Source organism: Papaver somniferum, chromosome 4 (assembly GCF_003573695.1).
Source record: "Papaver somniferum cultivar HN1 chromosome 4, ASM357369v1, whole genome shotgun sequence".
Taxonomy (NCBI): domain Eukaryota; kingdom Viridiplantae; phylum Streptophyta; class Magnoliopsida; order Ranunculales; family Papaveraceae; genus Papaver; species Papaver somniferum.
The window spans coordinates 17,108,708-17,128,932 of record NC_039361.1 but is presented as its reverse complement, the minus strand read 5'-3'; the positions used below and the strand labels follow the sequence as shown (position 1 = coordinate 17,128,932).

The 20,225-nt window shown below is 37.0% G+C and overlaps 2 protein-coding genes, 1 non-coding gene and 1 pseudogene across 6 annotated transcripts; all 4 read left to right on the top strand.

Annotated features, from left to right (window-relative positions):
* The first annotated feature begins 6,067 nt into the window (after nucleotides 1–6,067).
* On the top strand, nucleotides 6,068–9,743 carry LOC113273569 (isovaleryl-CoA dehydrogenase, mitochondrial-like). 4 transcript variants are annotated; one of them, XR_003322486.1, is made up of 10 exons: nucleotides 6,068–6,299; nucleotides 6,728–6,882; nucleotides 7,056–7,214; nucleotides 7,359–7,451; nucleotides 7,615–7,682; nucleotides 7,818–7,847; nucleotides 8,419–8,559; nucleotides 8,664–8,712; nucleotides 8,810–8,919; nucleotides 9,475–9,743. XR_003322486.1 is itself a non-coding variant. In XM_026523243.1 (4 exons), the coding sequence occupies exons 1-4, from the start codon at nucleotides 8,524–8,526 to the stop codon at nucleotides 9,571–9,573; spliced, it is 294 nt and encodes a 97-aa protein (XP_026379028.1). In that variant the 5' UTR covers nucleotides 7,863–8,523; the 3' UTR covers nucleotides 9,574–9,743. The 4 variants fall into 4 exon arrangements, 1 of the variants encoding a protein (XP_026379028.1); XR_003322487.1 differs by having other exon boundaries at nucleotides 6,728–6,903; XR_003322488.1 differs by lacking the exon at nucleotides 6,728–6,882.
* Nucleotides 9,744–13,123: 3,380 nt separating this feature from the next.
* LOC113273568 (putative F-box/FBD/LRR-repeat protein At1g78760) lies at nucleotides 13,124–16,247 on the top strand. Its single transcript, XM_026523241.1, has 3 exons — nucleotides 13,124–14,351; nucleotides 15,469–15,633; nucleotides 15,779–16,247. Exons 1-3 carry the CDS (start codon nucleotides 13,422–13,424, stop codon nucleotides 16,073–16,075), a joined length of 1,392 nt encoding a protein of 463 aa, XP_026379026.1. The 5' UTR covers nucleotides 13,124–13,421; the 3' UTR covers nucleotides 16,076–16,247.
* A 956-nt stretch (nucleotides 16,248–17,203) lies between these two features.
* Nucleotides 17,204–17,317, top strand: LOC113276907. The gene has a single exon (XR_003324698.1). It is a non-coding gene; the product is annotated as a U5 spliceosomal RNA (small nuclear RNA).
* Nucleotides 17,318–18,343: 1,026 nt separating this feature from the next.
* On the top strand, nucleotides 18,344–18,548 carry LOC113276783 (annotated as a pseudogene).
* Nucleotides 18,549–20,225: the final 1,677 nt, after the last annotated feature.

The following is a 20,225-nucleotide window of genomic DNA, read 5'->3' as shown; positions in this document are numbered from 1 at the left end:
AAGAGATAACACGAAAAAAAATTGATATGTGAGTCATCAGTTCACATGATATTAAATTAATTTTTTTTCATAAAATCCCATCACAGTAGCTTGCTACTGGGGTTCTCAAGCGTCGCCTTTGGTTGCACTACTACGAAGGCCTAGCGCATCCCTACCAAAACTAAAAAAAAAAGAACTCAGTTGTTGTAAGTTGGTTTTTTCTTATGCTGGGTGTTTAGTCATTCACTATTTTACGTGTATAAATAATTCATTATACCTTCAAAAAGTTGCACTTAGTATTCCAATTCCAGTTCCAATTTACAACAATGTAGCAAATTGAACAAACTGAAAAACAAGAAAACATCCTCTAAAGAAAAAAAAGAAGTTCTTGCTCATCCAAATGAAAAGATAAATTAAGGTATGTTAATACGAATTTCACGGCCTACCGCTTTGAATATCCACATATTATGCCTACCGTTTTGAATATCCACATATTATAGCTATATTCGGACGCAGTAGGATGTAAAGTTAGTTGGTTTGAGAAATTAAGGTTCGGGTTTGCTAATGTTTTTTCTTCCTTTCTTTTTGAAAACACTTTTAAAACCTATATATGACAATAATTTTTGAAATTAGTATTTGATAAAAAAAAATGTTTAAAGTAGTTTTTAGCCAAAGTACTTTCAAAATTCCGCAATTTTTAAAAGCTGGTGAGAAGGAGCTTTTAAAAGTTACAAAAGCATAAGCTTTGGTCCCACCTAAATTTAATACTTCATTTATCATTTTTATCCCTATATTATTTTATAAATGACAAAAATTACCCTTAAATTTATATACAATCAATTTTTTATTTCTTATATTTTATTCTTAAAATATCTTTTTATTTATTTTTTTATTTTCAAACTATTTTATACAAAATTTCATTTAATTTATCAATAATAAAAATAAAAATAAGCATTAAATAATTAGATTTTTTTTTTTGAAGTTTGTTGATGGTTGACTCTTGACGAAGGTCATATTCATTAAATCACATCGAAAATTATGTATCTCGACCACATCAGAATCGCTTTCCGCAAGAGAAACGAATCACAGTTCCATGACCTCGATACATGACGGCGATATCAAAGCAATTGTTTAAGAGCTCTCGATATTCAATGTATCTCACACTAAGGTTATGCCTTCGCTTTCCGCAAGAGAAACGAATCGCATTTTCATGACCTCAATACATGACGGCGATACCAGAGCCTCTTGCTTAAGAGCTCTCGATATTCCATGTATCTCATAATGATCAATTCAGTATCCCTTTCAATATGTGCAATGCACTCAAAAGATGTCTAGCGCCACAACCATGCCCAGAATAATATTCAGAATAAATATGATACTGATCACATCATATCCAAATCAATTAAATGCTTCTAGACATATTGCATGCTAGTATAGACAGACTAATTAATTCTAGTTGCAGTATTCATCGGTTGAATTCCTTGAAAAAATACACTGATATTCACTTACTCCGGATCCATGGCTTTTCTCAGCTGAATTCCATGGAGCAGTAATGAATATTTACCTTTCGAGCATATGGGGCACCCCTGAGTAAGCCCAAATTAAGGTACGCGGGTGCCTTTAATAATAATGCTCAAAAGAGCATCCAAAAACATGGGAGAACAATGATATGGAAGTTTGATCAAAGAAGGAAAGGGAAGACAGATAAATAGGGAACCGTGATACTTGGGCCCACACGACTAGCCGGTCGTCCCTCCCCCTCTTTTTCATTTATTTTATTATTATTATTATTATTACTTAGGGTTCCTCTTTCAGGGACTTCCTTTTCCATCAAAACTCTTTGATTTCCATATCTTGCTCCATGGACCATGTGGTTAGCAAAGCAAGTGGTCCCGCAACCAATATGTCTTTCTATCATGAGAAATATTAAAATAATATTATTTTAATATTTTTAATAGTTGGTATTTCAACCAAATTAAGAGTTTCAGTTAAAATCAGATTTTTCTTTAAAGGATGATTAAATTGTAATTAATCATCCTTTCACCAACTGCTCCACATAGATTTTGGTGAATGTTCAGTCGAGCATATAGACACTACGTGGTCGGTCCATTACCCCATGTAGCCGGTCCCTCTCTCATCCATTGGTTGATTCTCAACTAATCATCTATTGATCAAAATTAGGGTTTTGAACCAAATTCTCATTTCAGCATAATTCTGAATAAGTTCAAAAAACAATAATCTAATATTGATCAAGCAATCAATATTTTAATTAATCAAATAATATTTGGTGCAACTACCAGTATTTTTAATTAATATTTTATTTGGTCTTACTGTCAATTATTTTACGGATCTAGCAGTATTTGTTTTGACCTTTAATTGCTTCATCCGTCAATACCCTAATTGTTTCAGCTAGCAATGTTTTGGCTCGGCCAACCAGGTTTAAAACCTGCCCTGTCACTTCTGACAATATTGATTCAACTATCAATTGCTCTGCAAAGCAATATTTCTCATGTTGATTCAACTATCAACAATCGAGAATTTCATACTGATACAGCTATCAGTATTTTATTGGTTGATTAACCAACATTTGGTTCGTCAGTCGACCATTATTTTAATATTATATTCTCTCCTTGTCATTCGACTGACTCATGACACATGGATCAAGATGAACCTTCTGTGATCATTCAACAATGATTATTTTTATACGACTTCCTGTCAAGTGCTCAACGCGCCATCATAATGGTTTATGATTGATCCAGGAATCTCATTAAATCATATCTAAGTCATTCGACTATCATTACTGTTTCAGCTACCTATCATAATGATATGTCACAGTTATTAGTGACCTAATTAACTCAACGTCCATGGTCCACAGAGCATGTTGTTGTTCCAGAAACATTTCATGTTTCGTTCATCATGGTCTTGAACCATGAACTATTCGGTTCATCAATTAAGACTCATAGTCTTAGGTCAAAGATTGATCACACATATAAAATACGTCCGCAAAGCAGCCTTACACATGAGACATTAATTCATGTCACATGGGGGATATCATTAGGGTTTTGGTCTAGCGGCCTACAACACCTGTGATGTGAGGAAAATCCACGATGATACATGTGAGTAAGTCGTGCTGACGGTTAAGGAGTAAATGGTCAATCAACCAAGTATTCCATACAAAGTGGAAGTGGTTTTTGCACGTTCTCCCACTTCCCCATTTTTCCACTTCCTTCAACTGTCACCACTTACGACAGATCAATGTGATGTAATAAACATGTTTCTTAACCTATGATTTGATAACATATAGAACTAAGACAACTGAATCGAGTACGACTCATCACTTTCAATTATCAAACACTTGCAAATAATTTCTCTCGTCTATACAGAGAATTCCTCATCAAAGCAGTTCAACACATCATATCATTAACCGATCAATCTCCATTGATCTCCACACATTCTCAGTTTTCCTCCCTACAGACTGACCCTTCTGTCTTCTTCTGACCGAATTGAACTTGGAACGACCATTGTCTTGGTTTAGGCCCGGGTTCTACAAATTAGTATCCCGAACACAACGTACTCCGGTGCAGTACATTTGTATAAAGGTTCAGACGATTTTGTTTCATCGAGCATTTGCTTCATCGAACACTTGCCTCCTCCATCATTTTTTACCAGAAAACCAACAAGTCGTTTTTGCCCGCAAACAAAATTCTATATGTATCGAAGTAAAATAATTATTTTAACAATCATAATAATAGTGACAATTAGTAAATTCAATATTATGTATATTTACATTCAATAGTAAAAAAAATATATCTTTTTAAACTCAATAAAATTGAATAAAACGCTTTTAAGAGATAGGCCTGCTTTTGTCATTTGCTACAACAATAATGGTTGAATCTAATATTTTACTAAACACTTTGATTGCTTTTCTAATTAGCTTTAACTTAAATTATTATTTTACCAAACGTCAAACTGTATTTTTCTAACAGCACATCACAACAACGCACAGCATGAAAGTGCTTTTACAAAAGCCGCAACAATACCAAACTCAGCCTAAGGAGGATGCTTTTATGCCTTACAGTTGTTTATATCAAACTATGTATGAGAAGTCGTCTTGGATTTTGCTATGGGGAATCAAATTATCATGGTCGGACTTACACTCACCAATGTGGCATGCCTGACGATATCCTGCTGATCCCATACCTTGTATTATAATTTGTTAACATTATGAAAGTGACCTTCCCTTTTCATCTCCTTAAACCAAACGAGTAAGCTGGCCTTGAAACTAACCTGGACTAACGATTTTAAGTTCTTAATGTATATTCTTTCCTATTAGAAAAAAAAAAGTCTCAATTACGTGCCCAAACTAAGAGCAGTTCTTATGACAATGGCCAAACACAAACGTTTGTAGAGCCACGTGGATAGTCAAACTGAATTTTCCACTATGGAAAAGCAGTGAGCGTCAGATAAATAAACGTGCGTCCAGAAACCTGACGCTGGCGACAGTCCTCCAAGCGCTAGAGGCTTAACCGATGACGCCAACGTTTGCAATATGACCGCCAACGACAACTTATTAACAGTCATCGGAACAGCTAGTTTTCTTTCTCCCCTCTATAAATACGACTCGAATTTGATCTCACAAATACACAATAATCTTTCATCCGATCAATCTTTTCTTATTTTCAATTACTTTTAATTTTCAACCATGAATTCTGATTTTGATTCTTCTGAGGAAGATATGGAGATGGATGACATGTTGTATGAAGAAGATGAAGAAATGTGTATGGAGTTTTTGTATCAAATGGATGAAGATGCAGATCAAGATAGAAGAAGACGAAATTTTATGTTGCAATTACAAACCGGGATCATACCGAAGCCTTTAGAGCCATATGAAGTTGCAACTAGAAGATGGACGTGGCGGAATCGACATTTTTACCACGAAAAGATGATGAATGATTATTTTAATCATGACTGTGTCTATTCCAATGAGGATTTTCAACGTCGATTCCGCATGGACCGCAACTTGACGTAAAGGATTATTGCCGAGCTTTGTCGGGTACAACCTTTATTTAATTATCAGTATGATGCACGACATATACGAGGCTTTAGTCCCGAACAAAAGGTCACTGCGGCCCTCCGTATACGATGTTACAGGCTACCAGCGGATTGCACGGACGATTACATTCGTATTGGGAAAACAACCGCCTTTAGGTATCTCAAACTGTTTTGCGAAACAATAGTCGACCATTTTGGTCCAACCTTTTTAAGAAATCCTACTCAGGAAGATGTTTAAAGAATAACTGCAGAAAACACCGAGAGGGGTTTTCCACGAATGCTAGGTAGTCTTGACTGCATGCACTGGACGTGGCATGCGTGTCCGGTAGAATGGGCAGGCCAATATAAGGGTCATTATCCAAAACCAATTGTAATTTTGGAAGCTTCAGCTACTTGCGATTGTTGGTTTTGGCATGCCTTTTTTGGACTCCCGGGTTCAAATAACGATCTCAACGTTTTATATAAGCCACCATTGTTTGAAGATCTTAAGAATGGGGATGAAATGTAATTTCACCATCAACAATCATCACTACGCTTAGGGTTATTATCTAGCAGACGGAATTTATCCAGAATGGTCAACTATAGTTCAAGCTTATAAACAAGTAGGCTTTGGTCCGACGACTTCGAAGGATATGACGCACTTTAACAGACAACAAATGGCATGCAGAAAGGATGTTGAACGCGCTTCTGGCATGTTGAAAAGGAAGTTTGCACTACACCATTTTAAGGTTTTAGCAACCCAGAGTAGCAACAGCACTAGTACTGTTGCGAAATTTCCGTTGCTAATATTTCGCAACGGCGCACTGCTGTTGTTAATTTCGCAACCCCGAAGGTTCTGTTGCGAATAGCAACCTCTAGTTGTTCGTGCATGCGAAGCGCGCATGTGGTCGGGAACACTTTGACTTGTTTTTACGCCCAAGTCAAAGTTTGGTCAAGTCCTCTTCTTCATTTTTCCACCCCTTCAGCCTTATCCGCCTTATCTTTCATCCCTTGGAGTTCTCAGCCACATTTTTTTTTCATTCTCTTTCTTCTTCGAGTTGCAGCTCTGAAGAACCCTAGTTCAACAACTTCAAACCCTTATAACCAGATCGATCACAGGACCACCATCAATCTCTTCACTTCTCAAGACCCCATCTCAGATTCAAAAGCAAACCCTAGTCTCTTCTTCAACTTACTTCTTCTTAATCAAGAGCACAGTCATCAAAATCAGCTTCAGATCCCCTTTCAAAAAATCGATTGAACCACAACAACCCTAGTTTGATCTGCAGGTAATTAAACGTTTTGTTCTGTGTATATGTTGGTTTTAGGTTTATGTTTGTTGTCTATGAGATTTGGGTTTTTATGGTTTTCGATTTTGAATGGTTCTCACCTGAGTATGGAACTAAGAGATCATTCTCTTCATCTCTGTTTAAAAAAAAAAAAACTTAATACCCAATCTTCTCTGCAATTAGGGTTTTTTCAATTTACTGTCTAATGTAATTTTGATTGGATTAGTTATGTCAAAACTTATACCCAATCTTGATTTCTTTTTATGTTTCTTCATTAATGGTGATTTCTGAAAGACCTATAATTTCCATGGGTTTGCTTCTGAAGGACCTGTAATGGTGATTGCTTTTATGTTTTTTCAATCCAACTTCAATGATTCGGATATCTACGGTTACTATTTAAACTTGAAATGAAACAATTGTAATTGCAGAACTTATTTGAACTAGCGAAATTTGTTGCTACAAAAGGTGATGGATTTGAACTTGCTCCTGGTAGGCAGATACAATTGGGTTTCACATTCTATTACCCAGTAGAGAAGGCATCAATTGCGTTTGGAACTCCTATTAATTGGACATAGAATATGCAGTAAATATATGAACCTGGATGGTATTTCATTTTAGTATTACCTTCCCTAGACCACTGTTTATGTTTGATCTCAGTACCCTTAATATCTGTGTAACTAGGTTGGTTAAGATGTGATTGCAGAATGGCAAAAATTTTGAGTGTTTGTTGAGATATTTGAAAACTTCCCACTGTAGGTGAATGACACAATTGGCACATTATTTCGGGGTAGATACTTCAATAATGACGTCATTGCTGCTGTGATATTGGGTACTGGAACAAAAGCAGCATATATGGAGCGTGCACATGCGTTTCCCAAGTGGCATGGACTTTTACCCAAATCAGGATAGATGGAGGTTATCTTAACTTTATTTTCTATCATAATTTATTCTGCTCTTGTTTTCTGAAATAATTTTTTTTATATCTGGTTAATGGAACACACATTGTTCTTCATTTACTGTCTTTTGGATGGAAATCACTGACCTGCTGTGTAATGGTAGGTTATCAACATGGAGTGAGGAAACTTCTTACATCTTCCTCTAACAGAATATGATCATTCTTTGGATCCCGAGAGTCTAAATGTTGGTGATCAGGTAATATTTTAACTGTAATTTTATACTCGACCAACATTTTTTTCACTCGTCATCCATTTCCATAATATACATGTGGTGCTCGTGTCTCCGCTGAAGAGAAATGGTTATTATTGCACACAACGTCGAATCGTTGATTTCATTGAGCTTGTTGTCTGGCTTCCAGCATCTTGTTGTCTGGCTTCCAGCATTATGCCGTAAAATGGAAATCCCATATGCCATAATTTAGTTAAGGTAAAATTCTGTAGCCTTCTTTTTAGTTCTTCCCATTTTCATTTGTAATTGCTTTTTCTTTTTGCTCACATGTCACGACATTAGTTCATTTATCACTGATATATTAAGGTTTCTAAACCCTTTTTTTCCTACCAGGACCCGAGAACGATGAACAAGGGAAGCCAGGTGCGTAGGTTTACAGTTGCATAAATTTCATCTGAAAATTTCCCTTTGTTATTCTTCTACAATTCATATATATGTTTCTTAGATTATTATTTCGTTATCACATTGGTTACCAATTACCTAGACTATTCAGCATATCATCGACTAGGCTTCGTTGCTCCAGACTAAGGAGGCCTTATTCTTCTTCCACTAAATTTGTATTTCTATAAGTTAATGATGCTCATTACTTATGTATTACCATGTCGGTGCTTTCAAGATTAGCATTGCCTCCGAAAGTTGTTGAAAGGTCTGTTATTTTTTTGAGCTTTTGAAGTCTTGCTAAAGAAACCAAGTTTTGATGGTAATTTATTTCTATTTTGTCCCTCTTTTGGTTATGCTTTTAGGTTCATTTCCGTCGTTCAAGGAATTGCGATAGTGACAAATGTGTCTAGAAGCACTCACAAATTACTGATAATGTTTTTTTATTGGAACTGTTATCTCCAAGCAAATAAATTTTCCAATTTGCAGATTGGAATATATATATGTACACAATAATGATTTGCCTCATATGTCTACACTGGAAATAATTGTGTAGATGGTGCGGCTCCAAGGGCAAAGATGAACCAGCAAAAAAGCTTCTAGAGATACACAAAAAGCAGCAAGTGTTTTTACATATACAGTAGTAGCAAATACAGTAGTCATGGACCCTGCTCAGAAAAAGAAGTACTTACTCAAGGTTTGGTTTCTGCTTTAAAAACACCAATACACTTTGGAATGTAGTGTTTCTTTGCTTGAATAATTTACACGAACTAAATTGTGTGCTATCTGTTGAACGTGAAGTTGATCAGTGGGGAACACGTTGGAGCTTTGGCTACGAGTGAACCCAATGGTAACTTCATTTCCAAACTGAGTGTTTAATGGAGAACTATAACTTACTTTCCAGGGCAGCTGTTCTGTTAACAATCTAATTTTTTTGTAATGACCAGCTGGATCTAATGTTGTTAGCATGAAATGCAAAGCTGATCGCGTAGATGGTGGTTATGTTATTAATGGAAACAAGATGTGGTGCACGAATGGCCCAGTTGCTCAAACATTGGTATTATCATTATCCTGTTTTATACTTCCACAATGCATGAAAATTGTCTCAACAGCTTCTTGCTGCCTATTTCTCATTTAGTACGATTTCTAAAACTTGTTAGAGAAACTCCTCAAGATATACTAAATGGAAAAGTAGTTTACTTACATCATGAGTACCAGTGCCTTGTCCTAATTCTCAAGCTCATGACAGACAACACACTATTTCAAATTAACAAATTTAATTCTACTCTTTCCACGGTTAGAGAAAGTCTTGATACCTCAATTTTGTTTTGGAACCGTAGCCTTTGTGTGACTTCTTTCTACTGTGGTAATGTTGTGACCCAAGAGAAATTGTTGTTCTGCCATTTTCTGATATGTTGTGTTGTGGTAATAAGACAATTGAACCCTTGGTCAACCATAAAAATCCCAGATCGGGCCTTAGTCCTGCGGTATGAAATCACTCAGGAAAAGGCTATGAAGGGGGCTTATGTACGTAGAGAAAGTGACTATTTGCTGCAACAGTATATATTTTTTGTGACCTCAGTACTGAAACATTAAATTGGTTATTATGTAGGTATTTGGGCTTCAGTCAAAAAGCAGTACTCTGGTGATATTTAAGCAGCAGCTGAATCTACGTAAGCGGAGTCTCGGGATGCTTCTGGTGATATTTTAGCTTTGTTTCCTTATTTCTCAATGCCACTGTCAGTTGACACAAACTAGGTTACCCATCCATTTATGAACATCAACATAGATCGATTATTGTATGTCAGTCACAAAATTTTGGGTTCAGTAAGTTTACTTGTGCACATTTGTATCAATTGAAGAATCCTTTCTTTTGTAATATCATCTAATGGTGATTCTCAATAATACAATTTTGTATCTCCATTGTAGTTTGTATATCTGTGTGGATGTTGAATATAGGGAATTGGGTAATTGCAGGGGAAATGTGGGGGGAAATGAATATTGACTAGGTCAATGAACTTAGAGTTTGACCTTTTTTTTGTTGTTGCAAAACATTAGCAACGCTGGCGCTTTGTTGCTAAATTAGAACCATAACCAATAAATTAGAACCAGAACCAACAATATCTAGTTTCGGGTAGGGGTATTCCTGTAATTAGCGACAGGTTAGCAACAACGCACTGCTTTTTCTAATAAAAATTAGCAACGGGAAGCGCCGTTGCGAATTTCCGTTGCTGACCGAGATTAGCAACAGAGCTTATGCCATTGCTAAAAGTTGCGACACCCTGTTTAGCAACGGAAAACGCCTGTTGCGACCCCGTTAAGCAACAGCTATGGCAGGTTGCTAATACCTTAAAATGGTGTAGTGTTGCCATCATAGCTGGCCCGACGCGATTTTTTGATATTCAAGAAATGAACAAAATTATGCTTATTTGTATTATTCTGCATAACATGGTCATTGAAAAAATCAGGCGTGGCCCAACCTGGACTAGTTTTCCAGATGAAGATTTGATGCCTAATCTTGTGGTGCAGCATGGGCGTATGGCAAGAGAATATAGACTTGCAACTGACAGACTCCACAATAGGGGAATCTATGCACAACTAAGACAAGATTTAACAAAGCACCTTTGGGCTTTAAAAGGAGCAGCAGACGACGGTGCGGCGGGGCTAGGCAGAGGGAGAGGGAGATAAACGTGTACATTTGAGACAATTATATTAAAAGTTGTTGTTTATTTTAAGTAATATGTATTTTAATTTAAAGTTCTTTGTTAAAATTGAGGCAATTATATTAAAAGTAATTTTAAATAAACTTTAAATAAACGTGTACAAATTAAAACTAAATTAAACTGAATTAAACCGACTACACTGAATTAAACTAAACTTGTTCATGCACTAGAAAGACTTAATTCGTCTTCTTTTTCTTCTGAGGCATCATCTTCTTCCTCTACCACATTCACAGACTGGCCAGTTTGTTGGTGGGGGACTTGTTCGGCCTGGACTTGTTGTTCTTGGGTCTCATCCATTTGCTTACTCCATATAGCATATTGTCGTTCATTCATTTTTCTGGTGTCCAAGGCTAGTAACTTTCTTAACTTACAATCCTTGTAATATTGTTCTCGCGAAAGACGACTTTTCTGTTGATTATTTACAGAAATGGCACGGTCCCTGACTCTATCTGCCTCCATTTGCATCTCCATTGCCTTGTGATCAACATAGTTGAACTCGCTTGAACCTCCTTCTGCTGCTCGTTGGGTTGCGTCTCTCGCTGCTTTTGCAGCTTTCACTCCACCTCCTCTTTTTCTCTTGCAGTTGTTGTTAACGTCTAGATTACTATTGTGTTGATCCTAACTACCTGGAGTTCCATCAGGTGAGGAAACAGGCCCTCCATTCTGAAAATCCTACGAGATTGGACCATGTGGTGATCTTCCAGGCACTTGATGACCTTCCAACAAATATGGATTAAACTTGTTAAGCACCCTCAAAATGATGAAACACCTTTTATGTTGGAAGCTTGAACCTTTGTGGGGTTCTTTGCCACTCTTCCCGACATCTTCGTTCCACATCCGGTTCGCCTTCACCACTTCTTTTGTCGTTCCACATTTGAGTGACCAAAGCTACATATTCACTAACAGATGCTGAAATTGTGCAAAAACGATGACTCAACCCATCGACATCACGACCATGAATGTTTCCGGTTTCTTGACCAAATTTTTGTAAAATCTTTCCATAAAAAGTTTTTTTTCTTGATAAATACCATTGATATCATCTAATGTATAGAGAACATAATTTCTGCAAAGTGATTCGTCTTCATCCATCGTATACCTAGGACCACGAATTCTTGTGTTCCTTTGTTGTGATTGTTGTGTTTGTTGTTGTGTTTCTTGTTGTGTTGTTTGTGTTTGTTGTGGTGTTTGTGGTTGTGTTTGTTGTGGTGTTTGTTGTTGTAATCGTTGTTGTGATCGTTGTTGAGAGGATGCCATATTTGTTAAAGATGGGATTTTCCTGAAAGATTGAATTGATATGAATAGGTTTGTTTAGGAAGAAAAAGAAAAGTTAGAGACGATATGGAAATTGTGTAATGTTGAGGAAATTGTGAGTCTTAAGTTTGTAGACGAACTGAATTTATAGGCTAAGGAAATGAACAAATGAGGCGGGATGGGAGTAGCAGTGGGAGCTCATGCTAATAACGCAGGCACAATAATACAGGACTCCCGCGACATAAATGATGACGCGCTTTATATGGAAAAACGCTGGCGATTTTATTCCGAGTGCCAGCGTCAGTGACAATGACGCCTGTCATGCACTAAGACGCGCGGTTGTTTCTTCGACTCGATGTTCAAACCAACAGATTTGTTGGTTTGAATATCCATTTCCCATGTTTGTTCATCCCATAGTGGGATCAAAATGAACAAACTTTGTGTTTGGCCATTCCATAGGAACTGCTCTAACTTCTTATTTACTACCTCCGTTTCTAGAAAAGTGTTATTTTCACTTTTTCATTTTAGCCTAAAAATAGACCAAATTGAAAAAGTAAAAGTAACACTTTTGGATGGAGTATTCTTTTTTTTTTTTTACTTCTACAAATCCGAAAGTAACTTGTGAGTACACCCCCAAACAGGCTACAAACCAAAGGGATAGACCCTAGTTAGTAAGTTCGCGAATTATACGAGTATAATTCGCGAATCCGTCTGTATCGACCGAATCCGTACGTATCAGCCGTATAACTGAAATCCCGATTTAGTTTCGCGAATTTCCAACTCAAAACAAATTATATACGTATTTACGAATTACCGAATCATACTGCCCGTATAATACTTTGCCACATCATCACTATATTATCATTTTTTATTATATTTTTGACTTTTAAAATTTTACATATACCAATCTGATTCCAATACCACCAACATACATGTTATTTAATTCATATATCATATATATAGTTAACGTCAACTATTAAACTACTGTATCGAAGGAGGGATTATATTAAAAATGATTTTTTTAACAGGTTAATATATGCCGAGTTTTGTACGCCGGATTCATATCTCTAAAACGAATTATACACGTACGTATGCCGTTCCGTATTACTGCCGAATTACAAACCGTTGACCGAATTTTTGACTGACTTTGAATTTTACAAATCCGTATAATACTCGTAAGTATCCCTTTCCGAACGTTTCTCGTATCCTGAATTGCTAACTAGGGGATAGAAAACACCATAGTGCCCTTGCTCTTTAGGCAGCACAAGGCAATTAAGATTGTAATTTGCAAGGATAAATGAACCGGTTAAATAAAGAGTTCATCGCACCTAGGCTCTAGCAAATGCATCTCTCTTCGTTTCTCTCTCTCAATCCCAAAATGCTGTTCGCTTAGGTCTAGGGTTTAACAAATAATTTTCCGGAGGAAACCAGAGTTTGGGTGGAGTTCTCTTCCACTGTAATCGGAGTCAACCAACTCCATTAAAGCCTAATTCAGGTAAATGTTACCAATTTCTAGGATTTGTCTTGGCTTTCTCTTATATTTCTATAATCTCAAGTTTGAAATTTAATTAGTAGTTCAATCAACATGGAAGAAATGAGAAATGTGCCATTTTCAAACAATCAAGACAGACTCAGTAATTTACCAGAGTCTCTAATTCATCACATCCTTTCATTCCTGGACATGAAATATGTAGTCCAAACCAGCATTTTGTCTAGAAAATGGAGGTATACGTGGACCACTGTCTCCACTCTAGTCTTTGAGTCTGATGCATTTAACGATTCCGGTGAAAAGAAGGTGCAATCGTTCATGAGATTTGTTACAAGTATACTCATGCTTAACATCTCCGACATCGACAAATTTGATCTTTATTATAGTTGGGATTCGGATAAGATTGCAAAACATCTTAATACATGGATCCTTGCTGTTGTAAAACGTAAAGTTCAAGAACTAAATATTCAGATCGAATATAGTATTGCTTGGACTATGAGGCTTCCTCATTGTCTTGTTACTTCTGAATCGTTAACCAGGTTGTTACTTGATTTTCCTGGCTCGTTAGTTCTTCCTGACTCGATGAATTTACCTCGGCTCAAATCTTTGTATCTGGGTGCATTAGAAATTGATGATATAAAATGTGTTAATAAGCTCCTATCAAGTTGCCCAGTTCTTGAATCCCTTGTAATAAAAGAGTTTTGCGTAAGAGCAGGCCATGAATTGAGGGTGAATATTTGTAAACTCAAGGACTTGGACATATGCCCTTGTCATTGTGGCGAGAGTGCGCTAAGAATTATCAAGTTGTGTACACCAAATCTCACATCCTTCACGTGTGAAGACTACATGATAAATGAATATTGTCTAGAAAACCTTTCTTCTCTAGCCACTGCTAATGTTCAAATGACAAAAGGAGTAGGAGATACAAATATTGGAAAAGAAGATCTGTTTCTTAAGCGTATATTGGTGTTTTTGATGGCATTTCAGAATGTGAATGAACTGACGTTATCGTCGGATTTTCTTCAGGTATGGGTGCTTCCTTTGTTTTTTTCCTAGTTTCCATTTATAAAAAATGTTGCTTTAGCAAGATTTTTTTTATAGTACAACGCTAAAACTCTTTTATTTGGACCAAGAACTAGATTCAAGTCCTATATTAAGATCATTTGTATGCAAGTTTTTGAATTTGATATGTTTGTCTGTGTGAAGTGGGTGCCGTAGATTACTAATTTGTCAAGCGAAGTCCTAGTTTGCTACGGCCCTGGGTAAACCATCCAGCAATTGAATTTGTCCTTCTTTTGTGATTAGAATATTTGAACGGGTTAGAATACATAGTGAAGTTGGTGCTGTAGATTACTAATGTGTCAAGCGAACCACCCTGAATGAAAGCTTAAATGATCATTTCTGGACCCCAATATGATAGATAGAGAATAGCTAAACAAGTAGAATAAAAGAACAAACAAATTGCAATTCAAACCTTTGTTTTATTGTTTAGGTGAAAGAGTTTTACAACGTTTACCTTCAAGGTAATTTCTGCCCTAGGTGTTGTACCCTTTTTCTTCTTCATTGTATTTTGTCTCTGCTCCCCTACAGGTACTCTCTTGCACCCTATTTATAGGTAGCACTACTTCTATATTCTAGTCATTCTAGGTCTGGAAACTCCCCTATGTTTGTAATCTTTTAAAAATGGGATAATTCCAAGTTTTCTTTCTAGGATTAGGACACTACTTCTAGAATTACTAGGAGACTGCTTCTCGGCCTATACCTAAAAACGGATCATTAAACATTTACAAATTAGTAAAGAAAGGTAGTTTTGCTCAGGTAAGAAATAAAAGCACTGCTGATGTGTGAGGTAAAGGCATAATACGTTAGCACATTCCTGGCTAGTCACTTAAAACGAACAGTGCAATCTCAACCAAATTAGGTCTACATCATAATTTGTCAGACTTCTTGTAATCCACATTGCTTATGAGATGAACCATAAATCATGTACCTGCGAGAGAGCCTTCATTTTTCTCTGGTGGAGTCCTGGTCTGCGAATTCTTTAATTCTTCCTACTTAACTGACATATTGTTGATCTGTTTAGCCATGTACATTGTAGCCTAGGCTCTACATAATCTGAATGGTTTTTCTATTGTTTGACAAGGTTCTCTCAGAAGTTCCCAGTTTGATAGAGTGCCAACTTCCTCAATTTCGTAATCTACGATATTTGAAACTGGATATGCGTTTTATCAGATGCTGCTTGTTTCCATTAGCTTACTTACTGACGAGCTCACCATGTATGGAATCACTTTTTATCACATCAAAGGAGGTAATAACCAGACTCTTGGTATCTGTTGTTTTTTGTTATATCTCTAAAATCCCTTCAAGGGTTCATTGCTGTTTAGGAATGCTTCAGAAATCATCCTAAACATGTTTTTTTGCTGCCATATGTTTTTTTGAACGTTTGGATGTAGCTGGATTCTGAAGACGATGGCGAAGTGGTGTTATCAGGGTCGTGCATATTGTCTCACCTTAAATATATCGAAATGAGAGAAGTTAAAGGATGTAATAATGAACTTATATTTCTGGAATTTGTACTGAAGAATGCCATAGTTTTGGAGGAAATGGTTTTGTATTTCTGCGACGCTGGAAGCTCACCCTCAACGAATACAAGAGGCGTACCTGATAAATTGAATGTAATGAAGAAGTTCAGTGAGAAGGTAAAAGCACTTCCAAGAGTTTCTTCAAGTTTGATAATGCTCTTCTGTTGATCTTGTTAAACCAAGTTTGCAAGTTAGTTTGACATCGAAAAACTCGTGTGCTCTGGTATCGAAAAACATGTATTGCTTTGTTTCTAGGGAATATAATTAACTTGTGTGTTCGGATATCGAAAAACCTTGCATCTGTTGACTCTTAAACTTTAATATGATATTTTACAGTTTAGTTTGCTAGTGGAACTGACTTCTGCTTAAATAGCACGGAAGTGCAACTTGAATTTGTTTTTGAAGTAGAGCTAAACTGAGAGATCGAAGAAAATCAAAGTCAGCATGGCTAAATCTAGATTTAAGCTACTATCAACTACTAATTTGGGAACATAGGTCCCTGTAGTTTGACAAAAGCTCATTGCGGTTTGGAAGTTTTTCTGAGTGTCTTTTAATCAACTGTATATAGTGTGTGCAACTGCAGAAGCATGACTTCACCAAGTATTTTTGGGCAAGTCCCTGGCTCCACTGCCGGTTTCCACATACCAATTCTGGTTCAAAGAAAATGAGGAAGCCGTTACTGATGAAACCAAAATTCCAAGTTCGATGTCTTTTATCCCTATAACCAGTATGCTAAAAGCATTCAGTAATCGTCTAAGTGGTCACTGCAGGTATAACTAGGATTCTACTCGCTTAGCTCGATTACTGTAACGGTACAACAAAATTAGAAAATCACTGAGACCCTTTTCAAGCTATACATTCTCAAACTCCTCCCAAATCTCTACTCTTTTGAGAGATTTGTTGTGAGACCAAAATACACTAGAAACTCCTTCGAACTCCCCAAAGCAACCAACTCCCTAATATTGTAGGGTTTTTTGACTAACAGGGAGTTTAAGAGCTTTTTTTAAACTCCCCAGCGACTAACAGGTGTTTTCTAGGGAGTTTAGGAGACTCCTCTAAACTCCTCCACGACTAACGGGGATTTGGAGAGACTCCCTCAAACTCCCTCATGACTAACAGGAGAAAACCTAAATACATTAAAATCTCTCAAACTCTCTCACGACTAACCCCCTGTGAGTTTTTCTAGTTACCGTCGACTGAAGTAAGAAGGGATTGGTCCCATATTGATTAGAACGCACTACTCTACTCAAAATGGTCTGTATACAAGCAGCACTTCACTCTAGAAAATGATTCACGCAGCCGTGCGGTAAGCACAGAGCGAACTATTCTTTCGCCTTTTACTAAAGAATAACGTGTGCTTGCCCCGGCATACGCCTATTTTTGGAGGGTGTTTCTCTTTATAAGAGGAGCCCAACAATTTTCAAATCCCAATATAGGCTTATTGCTCTACCATAGACGGTGAGGTATTTGTGATGTTTGTCACAACACCTAGGGTATATGAACCTACGGTGAGGTACTAAGCTTCTATCTGAAATTTCTTTTGTTTGTACAGCTATCTGATTGCCTGCCCAAGTCAAGCCATTGCTCTAAGTTACGGAACCAAACACACAACTTCCATTACTAGTCATGCTTGGGGTAAAAGAACATTATATGACATTTTTTTTTCTTTCTCCAGCTTCGTTGAACTTAAGCTAATTGGTTTCAGCATGACTTTCAATCCTGTCGAATTCTCAACAGAGGCTGCAAAACTGCTAAGCCATGACCATAGATGTGCAAATTTAAAGTATAAAGCAAATCGGAATCCCTCTTTAAGGCATTTAAGGCCTAAATTCTCTCCATTGGTCTTTGACCAACAATGAAAGTTTTTCACTGTCAATCCGACGTTGAACCAACTTATTAGAGCTTCTTTCGTTTTTAATCTTCAAGAACAGAGGAGGCAGTGGTAGAGACTCTGGACATGCATTCTCCCCAAAGTTTGAAAATCTTCTTCTTTATAATGTGCCACCCACTAAATCATTCATGGCTAAATATATTCCTCTAGAGGATCCTTCATGCCCTTTGTATGGTGTTGCCGATGAGAACTTAGATCAAATGTTTGTTGCATTATACTTTTGCAAGGACAATATTGTTTGGAATAACCCTTCAGCTGTTTCGAATGCTCTTCATGCAGCAATGGTGTTTTTCATTGGATTTCATCCTGGTTTTCCAAGGGTTTTTCTACCTCTCCTGATAACTATACTGTATTTTGTGGAGAAATCGCTGCACAGTTTGTTAATTTGATCACCTTGTACAAAACCCATCCACGCATAATTAATTGCAAGTACGCCTCGTCTTGTCTAAGGTGCTGAGGAAAACATATAGGCCCACATAGACTAGTTAAAGCTTAGGAATGGAAATAAGACGATATAAAAAGAGAAGCTGAATTCTTGAGGAAGCATACCTTTCTCGGCCTTTTGGCTAAGATCAAGTGTAGTATCTGTTCTTATCAGTTTAATATCTGATATGTCATATGTGAGCCATTGGCTCACACGATATTAAATTAATTTTTTTCATGGGGGAGTTCCCATCACAGCAGCTTGCTGCTTGGGTTTTCACGCGTCGCCTTTGCATTGCACTGCTGCAATGGCCTGGCGCACCCCTACCAAATCCAAATATTAAACATTCAGATCTTGCGTTTGTGTTGCATTTTGTAAATATGTCGAGTCCGTGCTTTCAAACATGAGTAATTAGCATCCCAATTCCAATTTTTGTAAATGGGTCACTGGCTCAGGAACTGATATGAATAGGCAGAATCTGCTTAAACCACAATAGTATCTAGGGACCAGGTTGAAGGAAGCTGCACAAGAATTCTGATGTTCATGGGGATAACAAAATGTTAGATTGGAAAGCACTATCTAGAGTAGAAGTTGCTAGGAATGATATGAAGGACCTTCGAAGAGCAAATAAATTTTTGTTTTTTTTTTGGTCAATTTGCTGTAAAGGAGGGAATAAGGCAGCTTTTGCATTGGCAAGGAAAATCCAATGCAAATGCAACTTTTTCTATCACTGATCCACCTCCGCAGTTTTATGTTTGAGACTCTTACAAAGGATAGAAGAAGAATGGCTCTCCGCTCTATAACAGACCATACCTCTGATCAACTGCTTCTTTAGATATTTAGCATGTAACGCAACTTTTTCGGATCAAAAAAAAAAAGTTTATCACAATTTTTGTTTTGTGCATAAGGAAACAATTAGACAAACAGATAACCAAGAAAGCTCCGATAGCTAATTGTTAAGTCCTGGCAAAAGTCTTGAACTGGAGCCTGTGCCCAAGGTGCTGTTTATGAAAACTTTATGCAGAATGTTGTATCCCTTGTTTTGTCCAGTGATTCTTTCTCGGAAGAACTATTTTTTTTTTTTTTAAGAAAACTTAGGCAGAGCCTAAGATAAAAGATTGGTAGCAATGCTGGTGGTGTCATTGTTTTGAAAAACATCAGACCCACTGCTAAGGTTCTTACAAGTAATAGCCAAGTTTAGAGCTTGGAGATTTTGGATTCTATGAAGAAGTTTAAGACCCATTAAAACAAAAGATACAGGTTTTACATTTAAGACTGTTGCTTCATTCAATGTTTGTTTTTCCTTATGATAGTTCTTGCTGAATCTTCCCTTTATAGCTTTGAGATAGAGATCATTGAAGTGTTCCAGAATTTCATTGGTTTCAGCTTGTATTTCAATGTTCATGTGCTGCTTTTTCTCTGCTCACTCAAACGCTAGGTCTGCTCCTCCTGTGGCTCCTCCTGCTCCCCATTGACCTGTGTGTCCTCTGCTATCAACATAGTTTCCTGCGAAATCAGTGATAGTTAGCGCTGAGAAGAACTGATAAGTGTTAGGATCCTGAATAGTGCAGATTTTGATTAAAGAACCAAAAGTCTGCTTTTGAGGAGGGATCCCAACATAATTTCCTGTTGTTGTTATATGGGGATCAGTATCATAAGTATGCCCCTGAGTATTCAGAGCATGGTAGGGCAAAGTGTGGATTCTGTTATGATCACATAGATGTTGTTGTATACTGAGAGTTGTATTCTTAGCATTTGGAGTAATGTTTTGGAATACTAGATCACATCTAGCCTTCCATATGAACCAGCAAGTGGTTGCATAAGTGCAGGTATTGTCACTGCAGCTAGCATTTTGAAACCAACTATTGAACCAATCCATGAAAAGAGTTTGGTGATCAAAAAGACCATGATTTCCACCTAACATGTGCTTCCAAACCTCAGTGGCAGCTGGGCAGTTGAGGAACATATGTGTCATTGTCTCCTCCCCACTATTGCATATTTTG